The 22,369-nt window shown below is 38.4% G+C and overlaps 1 protein-coding gene across 7 annotated transcripts in view; it reads left to right on the forward strand.

The window, feature by feature from the left end:
* LOC149677245 (cell adhesion molecule Dscam1-like) overlaps nt 1-22,369 on the forward strand; it is a 106,152-nt gene that overhangs the window by 74,291 nt on the left and 9,492 nt on the right. For 6 of the 7 annotated variants that reach the window (XM_089838276.1, XM_089838277.1, XM_089838279.1 and 3 more), the window contains exons 2-7: nt 16,688-17,008; nt 20,331-20,492; nt 20,817-20,966; nt 21,074-21,427; nt 21,501-21,773; nt 21,840-22,247. In XM_089838276.1, coding sequence (XP_089694402.1) covers nt 16,688-17,008; nt 20,331-20,492; nt 20,817-20,966; nt 21,074-21,427; nt 21,501-21,773; nt 21,840-22,247 — 1,668 coding nt within the window. The remainder of the gene's footprint in view (nt 1-16,687; nt 17,009-20,330; nt 20,493-20,816; nt 20,967-21,073; nt 21,428-21,500; nt 21,774-21,839; nt 22,248-22,369) is intronic. The other variant, XM_089838278.1, reaches the window with a different exon arrangement.

Consider the following 22,369-nt stretch of genomic DNA (forward strand, 5'->3'; position numbering starts at 1 on the left):
GCAACGTTAATTAGCTAGAGTTTATAGGTCGAGAAAAAATGTGGGTGTATAGCAGACATACATGCTACTGCATCGGGCGGCTTTCCGATTCGGCTTCGAATTTCCTAATCAAACTTTTTAATTAAGATCTCGGGAATGAGAATACTAAAGGGCTCAGCCTGCCAGAGAATGAGGGGATAGAAAAGGCTTAAGCGTCAATTTACTAAAGAGAGAAGTGACCCAACGAACAAAAAAAAAATGCCTTCCACTTCTTCTAGTTGGGGTTAGTCCGTATTAGTTGGTACAAAGCACGATTCTGCCTGAAACGGCGGGAATGGCTTCGGACATATCTAGTGTAGTTCCCGCCTTAACCTTTATGCCTTGGGAAAAAGCTTTTCAAGAGACACTGAAACGTTTCATATTTTGTCCAATTTTTATCTTTGTATTTACCCCAATATCTTTGCAGGTTGAATTTTTTTTTAAATTTAAATCTCTCACTAGCAACAGGGACTTAATGCTAAACTTAAAATTGTAACGTGTTTTAAAACATCATTTTGCAAGATTTGGTCTAACTCCAAAATTTCCCATAATGTTCGTAAAGTTGTAGACTTTCAAGAACTTTGCCCAATTAATAACGCTTTCAACTCCTAATTGAAACGTAGTGTTTCAACCGCCGATTATAAATTCAACATTCCCTTATATACTTTAAATCAAAATCCTACTAAATTTCGCGTAATAAGCGTTATTTTACCCATCTTTCAGACTCTTAAAGTGTGTAGACATACATACAGGGTGTTTCTGATAAGTCTGCATTCCATAAATTAAGGGGTTGATATTCTTTGGGAACTGTATTTTGAGTCGAAATGGAACTTCTATCACAAGGGACACTGTTTTCGAGTTATGATTTGAGTGTTTTAGGGATGACCCCTTAATTAAATTAGAAATCATTGTCTTAATTAAATGTTTAATTTATGCATACAGACTTATCAGAAACACCCTGTATAACGAAATATTTGTAAATCCACAGATGTTGAAAGTTAAACTCGGCGCATTTAACTAACCCTTATAATCTACACATTGTATTTAGGGTATAGCGTGATGTTCCGGGCGCGCTGGAGATGCATGATATCTTGCGCGAGCTGACGGTTCTCCGGCTGCCGCTAATAGCCACAGTATATTAATCCCACGCCCTGCCGCGCCATTTACGAATTAATCGCCGGCAGAAAAAAAAGCCCTTACTAATTAAAGCGGTAATGGGCAATGCTAGCCATGGCGGAGCAACCGAATGACCGAGGAGGAAAACGGGACTCTTATTACCGGACCCCAGCGCTGTATCGATGTCTCTAGCTCATTTACTCGGATACTTTTAGTTTTACGGGCTTATATTCGTTGACGCGCCCCGGCCGAATGGCCATACTAAGCATCAAAGCTCACGAAGTTTAGGGAGTCGAGTGTATCTTTTGCCCCGGAAAATAACGTTCGCTGATAATGGCGAGTAATGAAAATTGAATGCTTAACAGCTTACCCAATTTGATGAGATGATACAGCAAAGCCAATTACGCGCCTTTCTTAATGCCCAATTCAAAATAGTTCGTTAGACTCTATAGTCTTTCGGGGAAATTTTTGGTATCGTAAATTAAGAATAGCCGTGTTTAATTGCTACCTTCGTCCATCTGTCGAAAAAATAGTAAAACATTAATTGTTTTATGTAAAAAAAAAATAAATTTGTTCATTTTCCTCTCCAAATCATTCGTTCTCCTAGCTTCCATTATAACAAAGCATTTCTGATCTTCGGGTTAGGGTTACGTTAAATCTATCAACCCAAGGACATACGGACATGAAAACGATAGAAAAATAATATCGCTTGATATATATATATATATATACTCTGATCCCCAAAAAACGTAGGGGTCCCTTAGCTCCTGCAGTTATCTTGACCCCAACAGAATAAAAACTGATGTACCAAACAGATGTTATTGACTAGGATATTAAACGAAAACTAGAAGGGATTAAATCTCTTGCTTTTGATGTCGAACAACAGTCATCGATACGGGGGACGCGGCATCGGTATCTTTCCCGCCAAACCTAAACGAGGTTGGGGGGGCAATCTTTCAGACCACAAACAAATGCAGGGTGTTTCAGATTTTCTCCCTTTTTTAAACCAAGGGACATTAAAGATGTAAACACGCTAAACGTGCAGTCCAAGCATTTTATGATAAACAATAAAATTCTCATTCATAAACATTTCACCATCACTTTAGTCATCAAAAAAAGATCAAACATTTCGAGTTCTGTTGCGAGAGAGAGTCGGTTAACGAGTTGGTAAGGTTCATTGCCGTACCACACCAGGATATCTTTTGGGGTTCTCTTAATGGTGGCGACCTCAATTCTTGGGAGATCGGAATGGAAGGTTGGGGGGTGTAAGAGAGGTTGGTAAGGTTCGAATCTGGGCAATGAGCAACCGGGGCTAATATTAACAGAGATAATTTAGACTTTACAGAACAATTAGGTTGGGAAACGAGATAGGAAACGGAAGGTTGGGACGTAGGGACGGAGAAGCTATAAGCGGGGGGGGGGGTCGAAATATAATCAGGCCTATTTGGTCATTTGCATTTTCTCTAACCGGAATCCATTATTAGGTCCTAGCTCGCGAGCGTTAATTTCCTCTTCTGGCTAGCTGGTGCCAGCTAACCTCTAAGCGACATACACAGACTAATAGATTCTTGATAATTTCGGCACCACAGTCGCAGGCTCGCAGCAGCGTCTCCCTTTGAGAAAGCCAACTAATAAATTTACTACTAACCCGAATCTCAGAGGCATATTCTAGAATTTAAGCTTCTACTCCTTTTTCCTATATATTCTCTCTGCTTTCGAAGGAAGAATAAGAAAAAACACGCCAGAACCTAAAACTTTTCAACACTCCATAAAATGATAAAAGTAGAACCTCGATAGAAAACGAAGAAGCAACCACTCGAAAACTAGATCTAACTAGGAATTGTGTTCGTAGAGAACTTGGAAATCCATTCCAAAAGGGGAAAAAAGGAGACGAAAAAGGCATTTTCCAAGGCATATACTAGTATATGGGAAATATCCCCCCCCCGAACGACTATGGCCGAGGCTTAAAGTACTTTCGTCCGGGTGCAGGGTGAAAAACATTTTTTCCTGTACCGAGGATTTTCATCCTCCTTTTGTGTCGTGCCTATGTACTTGGAAGCTATTTTCTTTTATATCGTCATCCAGAGCGGCTCTGAAGTGTCCCAGAACGTTCCAGAGGACAACGGACTCTCGAGTATATTCAATTACAGTCTTAAAAGGGTCGCGATTTAAAGCCAAAATGTCAGCTTTCTATGGGAATGTAGGGGCTTCCTAAAGTAACGCGGAGCGACGGTGTTTTCCTTTCTCTTTGTGCCGTTTGATAAAAGTACGAAAATTTTCTCTGTATTTTAGTCACGTAATTTTTTTGTTGGCCCCAGACTCTTCCCTGCGTAGGAATACCGTTTTTGACCATAATAGAGTGAGTCTGAACAATAGGGTGTAGTTTGTTTATTTCAGTAATTGACTTTTGTTATACCGTTCATTTCACTGCGAATCTTCAACGCGTCTGAAACTGAAAAACTACGTTTTCTAAGCCATAAAATCAACTTATTAGAAATAGATTAAATCTACGATCAACAAAACACTTCGGGATAATATACTTCCGGTTAATTTAGTAAATACACTGCACTAATGAAAATTCAGCCTGAAGTGCTTGTAGACAATGTACCAGTAATTTTTTAGGTCTATTCCCTTTAGACAATAGATAGACTATTATTCTTAGGTAGGTCCTTTTTTAGGAATGGTGCTGGATGGTGGGTAGTAACACACGTATCCCTATGGGAAATAATTACTAGAAACCCATCAGTATGGCGCTATTTGGAACCAATAATGGGCGCGTACTCGGAATGAAGGACCCAATTAGAGCAGCCTATGTTCTGTTTTTTTTTTAATATATTTACTACATAGCTAAGAAGTCAGTAATTAAAGGTAATTATACCTACTATACTGCAATTTTAAGATATGGAGCTCATTAGTATAACTAACGAATGAGTTTATAATCAGAATAAAATATTAACTGTCCAAGCTGAGAGAAAAACTCACCTACAGAAACAAAACAACATTATTTTAACTCAAACAACAATCCAAAAACAATGTTAAAAATATACATAAACATTGAAAAAAATCCGGAATTTAAAACCACATAACATTATTTCTAACACCCTTAAAATCATAAACTCCCTCCAAGGAAAAAGCATACCTTCCATATAAAACATGAACCATTCCTAGTCTGAAAAATATCCCTCTATCTCGTCTCACCCATAAACCCTTAAAGTTCCTGACCCAAGAGACAGGTACAGAAGGAAAAAGAGAAAGAGAAGAAAAAAAAATCTCCCGCCAGTTCTCACATGACCAAATTTATGGAGTACGATGATAACTGGTGAAGAAGAAAATGCCGTATAGAATGTTTTATGACGTCACGTATCAGCCATATTTTAAAACGACACCTGCTTCGTCTTAAACCTCACCAATATACACCCTCCCCTCTGTTCCAAGGATTCCAAAGAACCTGACATCACGTGCGTTTGATAGACTTTTTAAATTTTACCCCCATTTACCAACGTAATCCATTTTATAAAATTGAGGCTTGCTATCTTTTTTAAAAAAACCTAGACTTTGAAACTTTCACGTTCGCGGAAACCCGTGGAATTTTCTATCGAGGGTGTTAACGATAAGTCTGCCATGAATTAAAAGGTGTGTTCTTATGGTCAAAATGAGTGGTAAGTCACGAAGAACATGGGGTTTACAACATTTGAGTTATGGCAGACTTACCATAAAGTACCCACAACCATAGAGCAGTAATATTTCATTTCCAGTTGGAAATAACTTTAAACCCTGTTCATTCTTACTGCGCGAACAGTTAAACTTTCCCCTGAATTCTTAGTATAGAAATCTCGGTTTTATAAAAGACACCGACCTCTAGGTTGAAGGTTCAGCTAAGTTAGGCCTTGTACTGGGTGTACGTGATCATGTTACGTTATAAAGTGAAGACCACGTTTTCGTTCTCTTTTCTCTAAATAAACTTAACGGCAACGCTGCAACGAAAAAGGAAAAAAAACTGCACCTTCATTCATGGCTTTGATTTTAATAACTTTAGACAATTTTCCCCCCTGTACCAACGAACTGAAAAGGTTCTAAATTTAGACGTGCAGCAAGATCTAGAATAGTGTTTAGGGTTAGTTTTTCTTTAACCCCTCAAATTCTGAATTAATTATACGTGGAAGTAGGTCTTTAATCTTTGTAATACCATGTAAATTAGTAATTGAATTCGCAACTAGCGATATGGAAATTTTCTTGGAAAAATTAATTGCGTTTGTGTAAATGAGTATTGAGGTCTCACTCTTAATTAGTGAATTATTACGCCACACCTTAATTAAATTGCGAGTAATACTCGAATTAATTTGCAAAAGGTGTAATAATTAAAGGTAGGGTGAAATATATAACCAAAAAAAACCCCTTGAGAATTTTCTGATTAAACGAAAACACCGAACGTTTTCACCTACTTTTTTTACATCACATAAAATTACGAAAACCCTTTATCATTTGGGGCCAATCTAATCAATTCAAAGACACTACAGGGACACATAAAAAAATCAAGCCTGCTAAGCCTTTGCAAGCATAAAACGTTTATAAGATTGTTTACTACACGTGGGAGGGGGAAAAGATGGTGCAAGGTGTTAAAAAAAAAAGACCGGAGGGGCGCCGCAATCAAACGCCCCGTTCAATTTAAGCTCTAAGAAAAAAGAGAATGGAAGCGTGTATATCCCTTAACCCATGTCACTTGACAGCTTTATCCAAGGTGGCGAACTTCCTTTAGAAACTATAACAACTAGGGTCAAGTAACATAGTACGTGTCGCGAGCTCCCGACGTTTTTTAGGGTCGCTAAAGCTCCGGGATTAGATTTCGGCCTCTGACATTAAAACAACTATACACCCTTTCACTCTAAGTTTGTCCTAAAATTTACGGGTGAAAACTAGTTTATAAATAATAAACACTGACCCTTACTAAGGTGGCGACTAAATATACTACCGCCACTTCAATAAAGCCCGGAGAATTAACTATAAAAAAGAAAAAAAAACCCAAAATATCTAGGCGCCATCAAAAGTAGATTAACTCCGAAATGATGACATTGATAAAATTAATAAAATTAATTAATAAAAATTTAACAATGAAAACCTAAGAAATTTCCAGCTGAGAGTGTCTCTCAAAGACCACCCTAAGTATTGCTAGCGTTCTTTAGGCACAACTTAAGGAACATAATTTTAAATAAATCACAAATTTTATTGAATTTGATAATTTTTACGTTTAATCTATTTCGGGCGCCATCCATTCGCTAACATCGTTACTAACGTAATTAAGGAGACTGCTACCGAAAAAAGAAGCTCCGAGGAAGAGCGGATGAGACAGATTGGAGCAGCGAGACGGGTTCTTTCGACACAAAACATAAGCTCAATCATTCCAGCCTTTACCTACATTACCATTTTTAAAATAATGAAACGCGGTGAAAGGCTTACCGTAGGCGGAATGAATCTCCAGTAAAAATACCGTATATACCCTTCCTCCTCGCGAACAACACTTTTAACGCGATTTTCTAACCTTACGACCTTTTTATCGATTGAACAACTTGACCCTTAACCCCTCTTCCTCCCCCCTTTATACGTCCAGTGTATACAGAAAAAATGGCAATTGACCTTTAAGGAATCTTATTAGTGTCGTCCCCCCTTTTCAGTTGACCTATCTTTTTTTTTTCTTATACCCTTTCATATATTTTTTTTTGTCCAAGCTTTTTTTGATGGCTTTCTCATCTTCCCGAAGCCCGACTATGACTCTGTCTTTCTATGATCTAGGGATGGATTTGAGGATGGTATCTGCCATCCAGGAACGACCGGATGTAAAGGGTTGGGATTTTCTTTTAAGGGTCAGAAGGGATTTTTTATGGTGACGTCTTGATGGTTCAACGGCGTGTTTTGTTGGTTGGTTATATGTATGTAGTAAACTTTCCCCTGGATTTCTTCATTAAAGTATCAAGATTGGTTAAGAATTATGATCTTCATTAAGGGTCTGACATCACGGATTTAAGTTGATTTAGGCTCGTTTGTTTATAGTTTTGGTAGATCCCTTGTCACTAACTCAAGGCTGAGACAATTTTTAGAGATATTTTACACTCAAAAAAGTAAATTTCTGGCCCTAATATATTTACGCGTAACATCTTATAAATAAAAAGCTATTTTCGTTCCTTGAAACCAGAATACAGTTTTAAACCATGCTCGCGGAAGTGTAAAACAGTCTGAAAGATTTCATTTAGCGTACATACATCACCCAAGTGCATTATTAATAGACCAAAACAAACCCAGTACAATATACAACCTACAAACTTAAAAGAATTACAAGAACACAGATTCGTAAACATACTCTTCTTCCAATCCCCTCCCTTATTGAAGCTAAAAGCAAGTAAATCTACTGCATTTTTATCCCAAAAATAGCGTTATATACCGGACTTTAATACTGACAGTTCGCGTTAGGCTTAGCATTGTCTAGGCACGAAGTAGCCTCGGTATTTTTTCCGTGTACTTAGCTTCAACATATACAAAGATTTTCTCGTCCCTAGGAGCTAAGATTTCAGGGATTTTAGCCAAGGCCTATATTTTACCAAAAACAATTGTTTTTCTTAAACCTAGTGCCATATATAAGGATGTGAATAGCACTACCGGGAACCCATAGGAGCCAAGCACGATACGCGCGATAACGCCAGTAGAAAACTTTATGTTTAGGCACCGAGCAATAAAAAAAAAGAGGGCCTGGGATGCCCTGGGACTAAGACGATATACGGTTGGTGCTGGGTAAACCAGATAGTAGAACCCTCCGTTGCAGATACATAGCGGCGTCTCTAAGAATCGAACTGATATCGGAATAATGATGAATGGAAATATAGGCAATGTGAAAGGCTTAAAACTACACGTACCTAAAAAGGTAAAAATAAAAGCGACATAATTAACCCGGCCTACTAGAATTTTCAAGAACTCTCGTTTGAAGATTGAACGATTCTCCGAATATGCAGTTCATAAAGTTAAGAGGAAAGTTTAGATCGAAGATGGAGTACCGACAAAGATCAAAGGGATAAACCTTCTAAGCCTCGGCAAAGATGAAATAGGCTTAAGTTTAATGGATATTTCGAACAGACTTTAAAATAAACAGAAAAACCCAGCGCAAGCCTAATTGTTTTGATGCATTTACTTTCGAAATAAACCCCTACTAACATCAAAATAGTAATTAGGGCTAAAGGTTAAACTAGGAATAGGGACTTGGCATTACTACGTCATGAAACGTCAGGCTACCTTCCACTAGTGCTAAAAAACATACCAGGGGGAGGGGTTATATAGCTTTCATTCTGTAAAAAAAACATACCATAATGGCGCTGGGGGCGGAGTTAAGCCCGAATTGCCAAGTCCCTATTAGGCTAAATTATAGAGAACTGGATATTTTTCCGAAAACACCCTTAATATTTGTTTCTCCTCTAACATCAAAGAGCGGCAGAGTAAACATTTCTACAGGGGCTCGTAGAAAAACTATAGGAAAATTTACCCCTGTAAGAGCTCTTTCCCAAAACGCTCCCAAATTAAAGAAAATCATTTTTCTATCTGAATTTAGGTCTTTTTTTATGCCTTTGAGTGTCTAAAGATAGTCGCAAGGCATAATTTGTCCAATCAGAGTATTAAACAATTCCCAAGAGTTCAAAAACCTCATCAACATCATTAATCCAAATTGAAACAAGACCTTAAGCCAACCCAAACCGAGTTCAACAAGCCAAAAATACGTTGAAATAACCAAAAAGTGGGTTGTGGGTGGTGGTTTCCCTTATCTTCCAAACAAATTACTTTTTTAAAAATAGAAGAGAGTTTTCCCCATTGCTATATAAGTCGCTACATTTAATTCCGGGAAACAATTCGCCTGTAATAAAATTCTATTATTTCAAATAAACTCAAAGCTCGGAGTCGCCCGTATCCGACAGTACTCTTTTCAAATACAATAGCGCGGGAATTAATGTTCCCGCCTTTTTGATTTTGACCCCTTGTGGGTAGCCCCATGCCTTTCCCTTGGAAACTGTTCGCGCTCTATTATTAAAAGCAATTGGAAACAAAATATCAGGGTACTTTTCCCGCCCTTTTCCTCCCAGCGTTTTCCCGCCTTTTCAACGCGCTATTAGGTTTTCAGTGGCGAGAATCATCTTTCCACCGATATACCAGTAGCAGCAGCGAGTCTTCCTAGTTTCGAATCGCAAATTTCGCAATGATTCATGCACGATTTCGGAAGTCAGTAGATAAAAGGTCGGAATTGAATATAAACAGGAAACGTTTATCGATGGACAAGTGATATAAGGTTGTTTTTGGCGTTTCCTATTTCTCTCCCTGAACCGGAGGGAGGGGGGACAAAATTGGAAGGGTGAAAACTACAACTGCTTGTGAAACAATTTTAAAGGCACGTATTTTGCGGGGTATCGGTTTTGGCGGGAAATACGTTGGTTCGTATATATATATGTTCGCAAAAGTTTTGATATGGACACGTTCGAATTGGGTATTGGGTTGCAGCAAACGTTAAACAAAGACAAACAGTAAACTAACCACTCGGAAATCAAACTAAAACCATCACATTTTCAAACTAGTCTAGGAGGTTTTCAAATTATCAATAATTTTCAATTTAACATCCTTAACTAAAGGTATGAAAAACCTAACGTACCAAGCAAGTGTGAACGAGTCTTTGTCCAGTGTAGGTTAATTTTATCGGGAGGGAGAAAAGAGCGGGAAAAGTGAAAATTGCGCGCGGGAAAGGACAGGGTAAGATATTTGCCAATAGCATCTGTCGTCGACTGGCCCGGGCGCGCTAAGCGAACTTTAGAGAATATACTAGAACTAGCTAGCCGCCGCCATCAAAAGGACAGATTCGTTCCGTAATTAATGAGTTTATTGATTAAACGAAACTGCATCCTCACTCGTCCATCCAATTCCCTAAATATACATAAACCAGAGTTGATTAAACCGACGTTCAAAATTCTCCATCGCTAATATCAAGGTAGTAATTCCCGTTATAACTATCATTCAAAAACAGGTGATAATTTCACAATAATCTACTTCTGACATGTCAGAGAGAACAAACCACTCGTGACTAAAAACCCCTTATTACAGAAATTTTGTAAAACTTCCAAAAATTTTAATCATTTTACGGCCTTTAATTAAAATGAAAAAATATATGCAAATTAGGTATCTCTCCTTTCACTCTGATGAACCTTTTTAATTTTAAGAGAATTGGAGAAAAATTGGAGTAGCGTATTTAAATAATAATAACGTTGCCAAGGATGTGAATGAGTATTTTCGACGCTTGAACTGACAAAGGCAATATTTTTCAATTTGGGAAAAATGGAAAAACCGAGACAAGAGGATTACAATTGAGAGAAAAATTGTTCGATTATTTTTCCTACTTCAAAACACCTTGAGGCTTAATAAATTACACGAAAAGTAACTTAATGTTTGAAACAGTTCATATTTTAAAAAGAGGAGAAAAATAAAGAATTAATAGATGAATTTTCTATCTGGAAACCGAATTTAATTATACCGTTCGCATCGTAAATTAAAATTAATTAGCATTAAAGTAATATAGTTAAACGAAATTAAAAACTAAAAAAAAAACTAATTCATTTTCTATCTTAGAGTACTTTGAATTTAATTAGCGTTTACTCGCTTCAAATTAAAAATCCTTAATTAGTATTAAGATAATAGGGACTTTAAGAAACGGATATCAAAAACTAGGTACGAAAACAGTCTAGAGAACTCTAGACAGTGTTTTCTAGACTTAGACTATAGAATCACCCGATGTTTGTTCTCAAATTAGGCTTAAGTTCATTTGAAAATTTCGCTGTAAGGAAATTGAAACGTCTGGGGAATTGCACGTTTTCGTAGAAACGATAAGAGCATGCGCGGAACTATTCTGGTAATTCGGGACACGAGGGCGTTTGTTCATCAAGAAAAATAGAAAGCTCGTGCGCGATATTTTAAAAGCGTTCCATCTTACGCCTGCATTAAGGAAACGAGACAGATTGTAATGTACATAAAGAAAACTATATAGAGAGAAAAATAAAACATAAGAAAAGCTACGGGAAATGTAAGACGAGTCTTTTAATCCAGCCAGAGACCGGAGGTCATCTCATTTATACTTTCTCTAGCTGTACCATACACCGACCGTACGTAGCTCTTTTAGCTCGCAATAAATGATGCGAGCAAAAGAGAGAAAAACCTCGAAAGAAATATTTTTTAATGTTCTTTCGCTTTTTACTTTGCCTCTTCTCTTCTTTTAACTCTTACAGTTTTACGATCTATAAAAAGGGTTAGAAAGCGAACTAAGGCTATCAAGAGGTCGGATACTTCTCTAATCCCAAGTTAAAGATAATTTCTGTGTCAAAATGACTTTTAAATAGACAATGTTCGATTCTATCGTATCTCGCTTGAAACTATATATTTTGAGATTTAAAATTTTAACGACAAGTGTTAGAGCCCTTTGGTTGCAAAACCCCTTTCTCTACGGAAGTGGAAAACGTTGAATGTCAGAGACACTATTAATCAGGAAAGACGATATATGGGGGTGTATACAGCTTCCCACTTTTTGGGAATTTTTGGATGCTACAGTAACTCTTTTTCAAGAGGAATTTTTCAATACTACTTAACCAATGAATGAATGAACGTCCTAGGAAAATGCTGATGCAAAGGCACCGTAGAAAACACGCTCATACTAGCTTCGCACGCATTACATCTCATAAACTGAACGGAAATCTTCAAGTTTTTTGGAGAAAACCGCAACCTTCCTTTCGACGTCGTTTTCCGTCGGTCCAAAGTGTGTCGGTTTTCATTAATGATTAAGTGGACTTTTTCTTCCGTTCTTAGTTTTTAAAATGGAACATTTTTAATGGGCGTAGGTCAGGTACTTTCTTTAATTAAAAAAACCCTTTATATTTAGGTTAATTGCGCGAGCTAGCTAGTTCATCTAGGTTTACACGCTCGGGTTGTTCGTACACGCAATAAAGAACTTGCCTTGTTTTGTTGCAGATTTAAACATAATTTAAAAATTACATACGTTTTATCAAAAGGGGATCCCTAAAACAATGAAATCATAACCCAGATGGTAAAATGTCATGTAAAATTTTACTCAAAATTGATTTCTCAAAGAAAATACCCTTAATTTATGCCAAACTTATTTCAAGTTATAAAAAAATAATTACAAACATTGAATATGGTTCCTTTTCCCAGATAACGACTTGTTTACCAGCACCACTTGGCCCACTCCCTAAAATAAACTGGCTGTCATGATAAATTTAAAACACAACAACAACACCACACAATTTTCTTCCAGACACCGAGACTACAACAAACTAACCCATACTATAAACAACACTATAGTGTAGATTTCAACTTGTATATTTTTTTTCTTCTTTTGGCCTACATTTCAAAGATCGAGGCTTCAACTTGTCTCGTCTTTGAGTCTTCTAAGAAATCCGCCCTAAATATCGATTTTAAAAGGAGGGGGGAGGGGGTGCGAACAATCCCGCGGGTTATAGCAAAGAGGGTTTCTTTATTCGCGCCAAATTTTAAAATGTAAATATAACCGAAAAAGCAAACTGCACCATAAAGAAGAAAAAAAAATCGCAAAGCAAATAGTAAAATTTGGGCACGGTGCACGCTGTGGTTTCTAGCGATGATTTAAAATTACCAAGCAACGAACGAAGTTTGACTTTGCAATCCTGGTGAGGTAGGGAAGGTGTCTTAACACGCGTTACTGGAATCAGCTCCCAGTTACAGAATAAAGGGTACGAACAGAAGTAGATAAATATCTGGAGAAGTATACAACCATGAATGCAACCTCATAAGTCAAGACAAAGTTCTATATATATAACCAGAAGTGAGATGAGACTAGAAGTGAAGGGCTCTAGCATTGGTAGTAGATCCTGGCACTAGTGAACAAAATTGAGGATTTTATGCCGCTTCCCACGCGCCTACACTACTGAGAAAAAAATTGGTCGAGTGCCAAAAACATTTCCTACCCCCTTCCCCTCAACCTAAAGCGGCCGAACACGGACGCGGCTCCTTGAATCTAGTTCGGCCGTCTACCACCGCGAGCGTCTCACGTTTTGGAGGGAAAATTCAGAAACCGCTACTAGAGGGCCAACCGCTCTTGTGTTATCAAGAATATTCACCTTCGCCGAGTGAAGAATTTGGTTAGCTCAGTACTTCTGGTCTCATCTCACTTCTGATATAACGTACAGAAGTCGATAGCAAAAACCGAAGACAACGTAAACAGCAGACAAAGCAATAGCAAAAACCCTTAAAAAGCTGAAACACAAAACTAAACAAGGAAATAAAAAGGAAAAAGGCATTCGGAATTGGAACGAGTTACGGTATAGAAACTTGATTGTCTCTTTCCTCGACACAATGATTACGTGTAAACAGGAATCGTTCGACCAGATAAAAACCAGAGACAGGGAAAAGAGCAGCTCAAATTTTATGAAACGAGGGATGAAATAAAGTTAAAAAAAAAAAAAGAAAACCCGCCTTGGAAACTTCACTGCACTGTACTACACACTACACTGACTCCTTTGAGTCCGTTTTTCCCGCTCAATGCGTGGTGCCCACCCTTAACGAGAGACTTTGCGGAAAGCTTACCCTATTTCTCCCTACCCCCTGCTAAAAATTTGTCCCCTTGGCTTTGGGAAAACAATGGGTTCAGAGGATGGAATTGTGGGAGGACACAAATTTCAAGATTTTTTTATCCTGCTCTGGATTGAAAGATGGGTCGAGCAACCGTGCAGGGGTTGTATCTTGTCCTTCCCAAAAGAAATGTAGGGGCGGTATAAAAAAAAGAACCAAGGGTTCAAAGTAAATTCGGTTCTCTCGCTCCTCCATTCCATGCTACAAGCAAATTGATTACAGATGGTTGTCAAGGCGAAATAGAAGAAAAAAAAAAGTGGGGAAATAAATTTTTTATAACCATGCATTGTGGGACGGTTGCGTCGGTCCCATTGAATCCGACGAATAATTCCAATCGTTTATCTTTATGGATTTTCTTCAGACAAACTTTAAAGTAGTATTCCTTAAATTATGAAAATGTATGATCGAATTGAAAGAATTCCTACCCAATAAGGCTGGCTTATTCGTTTAGTTTACTCTTGGGATAACAACGTATTTCATCAAATATTTTTGGGAAAGGTTTCTTATCGACTTTAGCAACAAAAACTAGTTCAATCTACGGCCACTTGAAGGAAATTTCAACACGCCTTAATAACCAAATAGGACGTACATACCCAATTAAAGACTCGCACTATTGAAATCTAAATCTCGAACTCCTTCCTACAAGTATAACGAACGACAAGCATTATCAAAGTTCTTAGCAAGGTACCCAAACAGAGATTTCCTAGTAATTTTGAGTTAAAATCCGTATTAAATTAAAATCCGCGCAAATTAGAGGAATTCCCTCTATCTATTAGTAGGATTAACTCCATTAAGAAGCTAAGTCCAAACTGGTGCAGCGCGAGGTAGTAGCGGATATTCATCCATACAACGTAATCACCATAATCAGAACGCATCAGTAACTTCGCCACGGATTCAAATATAGATATATAGATAAATACGCATAGATTATCAGTTAAATTAATGAGGAGAAGACCATAGATTTCTACAAATAATCAAGCCCGGGCTTTGTACAATAAATTAACTCCCGCAACTGTACATAGTTTACAACTCTCCGGATATCTTAATCAAGCTAATGCACCGTGGAGATCAAGCTCTAAAAAAGCAGATGGAATAAAACCTTTTAGCATTTAAGAAACAGTAGAAACCTAAAAAATAAAAAGAACCAGTGGGGGTAGAAGCAGAAAAAAAATCCAACTAACCCTTGCGCAAGACATAGAGAAGGGAGATGGACGAAGAATGAAAGAAAGAAGCAAGCCGACTTCAAAAAACAATGGAGCAAAAGTGGATGAAATAGATTATAGTTGAAAATAAAAGATTGGCCTCCGAGAAAAAGGAACACAAACCGAAAAAAAATAACAAGAAATGAGTGCGAGGGAGGGTTGCCTCAAACTAGAAAAAATGGGTAGAAATGTAAAGGTTAGATATAAATACAGGGTGTGAATCTTTTTGCAGAGCCACCTTCTTGGGTTATTTCTCTAGCGCTAAAGAGCCCCGCTAGAGGCAGTGCGAGTGGGATATTGTTTGACAAATTTAAAGTTCATTGAAGGATTTGTAATAAAACATACATTATTACAAATGAAAAAAATATCACACCCTGTATTTGATGGAAAGAGCTCGTTTATGTATGTTTTAAGAAGGGAGTTGGCCGCCTTTTTTTGTAATCAGCTTAGCGGTCGAGGCTCAGCGGGATGAAGAAAGAAAGAAAGAAAGAAAGAAGGGGACCCAGGATCTAATTTAATTTGCCCCTCGGGGCTGACTTCGCTCTTCCGCACGTTGCCCTAGCAAAAATACTAGCCATTTCTTCGCTATTTTTCTATACGGATATGTTTCCCTTATAGCTATCTAGCGCATATAGTTTCGTTCAAGTACATTTGACAAAACAACCGAGGTTAAGGCGGTTTAATACGTAACGTAAAACCTCGTAGGAAAGAAAGTCGCGTTTATCAACCGCTGTTGAACAGATGGGGATCCTCTCTAAGGGTACAAGATCCTTAGAAGAAATATAAAGAAACCGATCTCAACGCTATACTCTCAAACTATAAAGAATTTCCAGTCTCGCCTCGTATTTTTTACTAAGGCTTCTTCTAGCCGTTGGTGGACGTGGGGTGGAGTCCAAGGCGCCGATTTTTATATCGCTAAACTAAATTGGTACAAGGACTAGCGGCCGGGAAAATCGGGTTGAAAAAAAAAGAAAGAAATATATGTGTTATAGGCACCCTAACTCTTCTGTTTTCATCAATGTACAGTATTAGCCGAGAGGAAATGTGTAGTATCTAATGCTTGCCATGATTTACTTTTGATGGCTTTTGGTTGTAACTTGTAATTAGGTTTCTAGAGTAATAAGTATACAAGTAAGTAGGAGGTGTAGGTTAGGGTGTAGCAATATTTATCACTAACTGATAATCAACGCTGCCATACCTAAATTAAGAAGCTGGGACCAAACTTCCCCGAAATCAAATTAGGGTATATATTTCCTTAATTTCTTTGAACCTGGTTGACCTTAAAATTAATGAGTACTACATTACAGTACTAATAAACTTAAAGAGACGTCAGGAACATTTGCCCTAAAAAATAATATAATCTAAGTTACCACAATTTCCCTTTAAAAAAACTTCCAAAATTTCCCCATACCCAAAAAAAATATAAGGGAGATTTTTTCAGTATCCATTTAGCCAATGGCATTTTTTCTTTCCTCCTCCTCAGATCTATCCCATCTTCTCAACGATAAAGGATTAACAGAATATTTTCTTTTAGCCCGCTTCTTAAGAAATAGGATGAAAACATTAGTCATCTTATAATCTTAAAAAATGTTTCCTTTTTTTTTCTACACGATACAAAGCTTTAGAAAATTAACTTTTTTCCTCTTGTAAATTTTCTATTTCAGGATGCTTAGCGGTCGGAGACGTTAAAGGACCTATTTTGACATTGGAGCCTCCTAGCAAAGTGACTTTTTTGAACGGAAGCGGGGCTTCGATACATTGCAACGCAACGGGACAACCCGTGCCCGTAATCACTTGGACAACGCCGGATGGGACGCCAATTTCGGATATACCCGGCTTAAGAATGGCCCTACCTAATGGAACGCTCTTACTGCTACCATTTTTGGGAGAGAGATTTAGACAAGACGTACATCTAGCGAAATACCGGTGCGTGGCCGCCAATAGCGTCGGGAGAACCGGAAGTAGAGATGTACAGATCAAAGCTGGTAAGTAATTAATCCTTCATAAATAAGCCTACCAAGGTTTTTGACATTAGATCATAACGGATATTCCATAAGATAATCGCGTGTTATTGAAGAGTTATCTCCGAGTGACGTCAGAAAAACGTCATAGACTACCGGCTGCTAATGGTTAATCCCACAAAGGCTTAACAATAATCTTTATTAAACTCATACGGAACATAAGTTGATGGTTTCGCGTATAGTTTGAGTTCAATATAGGTAGAAACAATACAGTGAAAGGCAGAAGGAAGATACACGAAAATTTTCGTCATAAACCTATCTCTTACTCCCTGAATTCCACCGTATTACCTTCAGTTCAGTAGACAAAATATTCAAAAGATAAAAGTTATCCAATATAGTTCAATTTATCAAAGTTGCTTTACGATTTACAATAAATTCCTATAACATTTTTCAGACACGTGTCAAAAACTCCAATATGCCCAAAATAGAGAACCAAAATCGCTATCTTATCAGTTAAAATAGAGCTTACAAAAATGAAAATACTCGGCGCAAATGAAAGAACAAAAAAGAAGATAATTTGCCTCGAACTAAAACCTGTCACGTATAACATTTCGCGATTGCATCAGAAAGGTCGATGAGAGTTCCGCTCAAATTAAATATTCCACTCCACCGAACAAACCAAACGGAATTAAGCCTATACAATTACTTATTTTTCGTTATAGCCAACATTCTTTGCCACGGTGTTTCTTAATTGATAGTATGGGTTGAATTACCTTAGCCCATTTTTATTATTTTTCCTTGGTAAAGCGTGGAGAAACTATCCGTGGACGCGACGCTATATAGAAGGAGAAAATTAAGTTCCTTCGCAGAGTTTTAAAACAATATTAAGACCGGGCCCGAAGGAACAAAAAGACAAAATTAGAACGGGAGGGCGAGCGGCAGTTCCGAGCATTATCTGAATAAGTTATAGGTTAATTCAAAGCGACAGTTCAACTAATAGTTGCATTAGCGGTGGAAATGAGGATATGAACCCGAAATCGTTAGGACAAAACGGGTGCAAGGTATCGACGCTTTGAGAAAAACCCAGAGCGAAGACCCAATATGTCCACAATTACTGGTTTTCAAGACTAATTGATTAAAAGGTCATTAAAATCTGTGTTTTAGTGAACTACTCGCTCTCACTGGGTATACTTTCTCCGAATTACACTAATAATTAAAATTAATTAAATTCACTTAAATAACAACCTTACTAAAATGGTTCAAAATGATTCCACTAGAGATGAAATTCAACTTTCAAGCCCAACTTCAAATATGTTTATCCAACCTATTTTGCCCTGGTCCTTAATCCGACCCTTATAATAACAATACCCTTGCAAAAACAACATATAGACCCTTGCGTTCCTAACCTTTATAACATCTCAATCAATATTGACCCCCCTAAAAAATTCCTTCCAAAATAATTGAGAGTTACCACAATTGGGCGCTAAAACGCCATCGACACGCAGTAAGTAACGTCCGACCGAGTTGGGGTCCCCAGTCCGCTAGAATATTAATTCGGACCCACGGTTACTTCGATAATGAATTTTCCGTTATAAGAGAAGGGGGTATTGTGTAGAACGGAGAAAGATAGCCTAGCTCTAGGATGGAGAGAGAGAAAAGCTAAGGTTTACATCGAGGACGTCCACGATGCTAAACTGCACTAAACCCAAGACAGTGGTAACCAAAGAAACGTGGTAGAGGAATAATTAAGCTTCAATATCAACGCCTGCTCAATTGTATTCATTCCAGTTGCATGGACAAACAACATAGCGATGAGAGGAAAAGTTTGCCAACGGAAACGTAATTAATAACTCGTTATCGAGAACCAGTTCCCCTCCCTCCTCCTAGCTTCCCTTAACCCTTTCTACCCATCTCTAGTTACATCCATAGCGGCTATACTTGGAGTCACTGTCACTTATATATATATATACGGGCAGCGCATATATCTTGGGGATTCTATGGACTTGGTGTGATGGTATTTTTCAAGGTGGGATGGATAGGAAGAATTTGTTCGCGGTGAAATAATTAATACTCAAAGAGAATTTTTGAGAAGGGGTCTAGCCTTTGGGTTGAACAGATTTTGTTAAGAGTTAAAATAATTTCCGAAATTTCCTAATAGGCTAATACAATCAAAGATAAAATACTGTACTAAAATCCATTCTAAGAAGGCAGTAAATAAACCTTAATCCATTCTAAGGCTATGTTCTACTATAATTGCATTATAATATACTAAATAATTAATCATAATCAATTGTAACAATAAAAAATCTCCGATAAACGCAACCCTCAACGCGACCTACATAATTTTCACTAAGAAATAGCCGAAAATCACCAGAAAAATTCCATGTTTCCGCTTTCCTGTCCAGTACCCCATTAAATCCGAACACAACAAGGAATATAATATCTCGAACATCTTCACCCATCCCCACCCGAAACTACTTTTGTTGGGTGAAAGCGTTTTAGGAAGGTTTAATGTTGCGACCTAAAAAGACTCGACCCAAACCGCAAGATCGGAACGGATCGCGGAGTAAATAACCCTTGCAAACGTAATAATACGCGCTTTACCCTCTGTCCTTCTTCTAATACCCCCTGCTAAGCGTCTTTTCTTAGCTGGTACATTAGTTAGTTTTGGATGAAAACCACCATCTAAGACTCTATAGCAAGTAGTCAAAACTATGGGCGAAGCCGCACCCGCTCTGATTTATGTTACTCCCACTCCTTACGTTAATGTAGTCGCAGTTAAGATACCCTGGAACAAAGATGAGAGCGGGAGAGAGAAAAGAGAGAGTTCGAAAAAGGGGAGACATTTTTGACGGGACCCTTTTTTGATCGATTACGATTGTGTGTTGATTTATATTAGCTCAATGTTTTCCTACAATTGTTTGAGCCCGCGTTCTACGCGAATGTAGGTTTTCTGGATAGTTTTGTAGGCTTATTATGTTCGGAGCTTCCGGTACTACGCCAGAGTGATTGATTTAGAAATTACAGGATTGTGTGAGGCAATCATTTTTGGGGGGAGGGGCCAGACGTTTTTGAGATTTGGGGGAGCAAATATTTGATTTGAATCAAATTGCTTTCTCAGAAAAGAAATATCATATTCATTTGACGTTAATTATAGACGTTCCACAAGAATCGTTGCACAAGGGGAAGGTGCCATACAGGGGTAAACCTAGCCATACATTTCGTACCAGCGCCTGTAGAAATGTTTATCCCACTACGCTTCGGTGTTATGGGAAAAACCAACCCAAAGGGGTATATATATATAAAAAAAGTAACATTTCTTACCTTTTTTGACGATTATTTCTAGTTGTGCAACAAAAATACGAAGTTCAAGTATACGACGAGTTTGTGATACGTGGGAATACGGCCGTTTTACGTTGTTTGTTGCCAAGTTACGTCAGAGAACACGTAATCGTCACATCCTGGGAAAGAGAAGATGGTATTACAATCACATCCAATATTGCCACAGGTAAATTTGTACTAAATATTAAAAGACAAAATAATATAAAATGAAGGAATTTTTCTAAAACTTAATAAACTACGTATAGAAAACGTTAAAATTAAACCCAAAAATTGCTTTGATTCCTTTGAAATTGGTCCCAAAATATTCAATATGAAATAGCCTATCTCATAACAGCATTATCGAAAGTTATTAACCTTCACAAAGGATCTTCTAAGCCGGTATTCTTCGTGGGTATTATCTGTTAAGATCACTTAAAATTCGGGCCTAATATAAGACTTTTAGCGTTAACGATCAAAACCCATTTACAATTACGAGTTTATATCCAAACAGGTGGAAGATACAGCGTTCTACCGAATGGCGAACTACACATCCGTAACGTAATGCTCCACGATGGTTTTAAAACTTATCGATGCCAAACTAAAGACTTACTGAGCGGAGAACCGCAACTGAGTACCTCAACCGGAAGGCTTTTGATAACGGGTATTGAATAATTGTATCAAAATGCATTATGGGGGGCGGGATTATAGTAAATATAGAAGAGGGGAAACCCAAAGGTAATTTAAACCAAACCACTTGGTCATCTACAGATCCGCAAGGTAATCATCCCCCGAGGTTATCCGAGACCCGTAGTGGCGTTCACGCGGAGGAGGGACGCTCGGCCGAGCTAACCTGCGTTGCTCAAGCTTATCCCTTACCCAAATATAGGTTGGTACATGTAAGCCCAAATTTCTCGAACCAAATTCAATGGTTTCCAAAATGTTTCAGGTGGTTTAAGAAAATAGGAGTTATGCTATCCCCAGTGGATGCCCGACCAGGAATCGTTCTTTTGAGTGGGTCATTGTATTTCACACACGTTTCTGTAGGAGACGCCGGTAGTTACGTATGCTTGGCACAGAATATGGCGGGGGAAGCCAGAATGGAAAGCACCTTAACCGTTACTGGTAAATAAATAAATACATCTAAGGCTAAGTAGGCTTAGGTTATTTTTTAAAAACAATTTCTACTTCAATTTAGCTCCGTTATTTGCTCAAGTAGGACCCCATAGGTCCTTAGTGGAGGTTAGTAGGCCCCTGACTATCACGTGCAACGTCACGGGTTATCCTATAGATAGATTATTCTGGGTGAAAAATCAAAGGCCATTGGTCAGTACGACGGGAAGAATCAGGCTTTTGTCTTCCCACGTGTTACACATAAGCAACGTTCACCGAGATGACCGTGGTATTTATCAATGCTACGCGATAAACGCTCACGATTCTGCTCAATCAGCAACTGAACTGGCCTTAGGAGGTAAGTTTTCACACACTCGCGCGCGCGATTTTAATAATCTGTTCTTTTTACTTCGCTGTATTTCAGAAACCACCCCGGAACTGTTACAAGTATTTAAAGAAATCGTTCAGCGACCAGGGCCTAGTCTTTCCTTACAATGCGTGGCCTCGGGCGTGCCCTTACCCCAAGTGACGTGGACTATCGATTCGCGTCCGGTACCGGATAACGACAGGATAAGGGTTGGAGATTTCGTCAATCGGAAAGGGGACGTGGTCAGTCACGTCAACGTCAGTAGCGTCCGGGTCGAGGATGGGGGTTTGTACTCGTGCACGGCCAAGAGCGAGGTCGGCGAAGCGAGACACTCGGCTAGGGTCAACGTCTACGGAGCACCAGTTATAAGACCCATGTCTGACATATCCGCAGTGGCGGGAGAGCACGCCATAATACGATGCAGAGTGGCGGGGTATCCCATAGCCGAGATTAAGTGGCAGAAAGGTCAGTGGGGTTATACGCTATTTTACAGTTACCTAAGAATAGTTCCGCGTCACTAAAGAGGGTGGGGAATGCTGTTGCCAATGATTAGGGTTATGGGAAATCAAGTTCAGAAAAAAACGCAC

The sequence above is a fragment of the Phalangium opilio genome, unplaced genomic scaffold, assembly GCF_054372755.1.
Source record: "Phalangium opilio isolate 3A_F unplaced genomic scaffold, DU_Popi_V2 ptg000045l_1, whole genome shotgun sequence".
NCBI lineage: Eukaryota > Metazoa > Arthropoda > Arachnida > Opiliones > Phalangiidae > Phalangium > Phalangium opilio.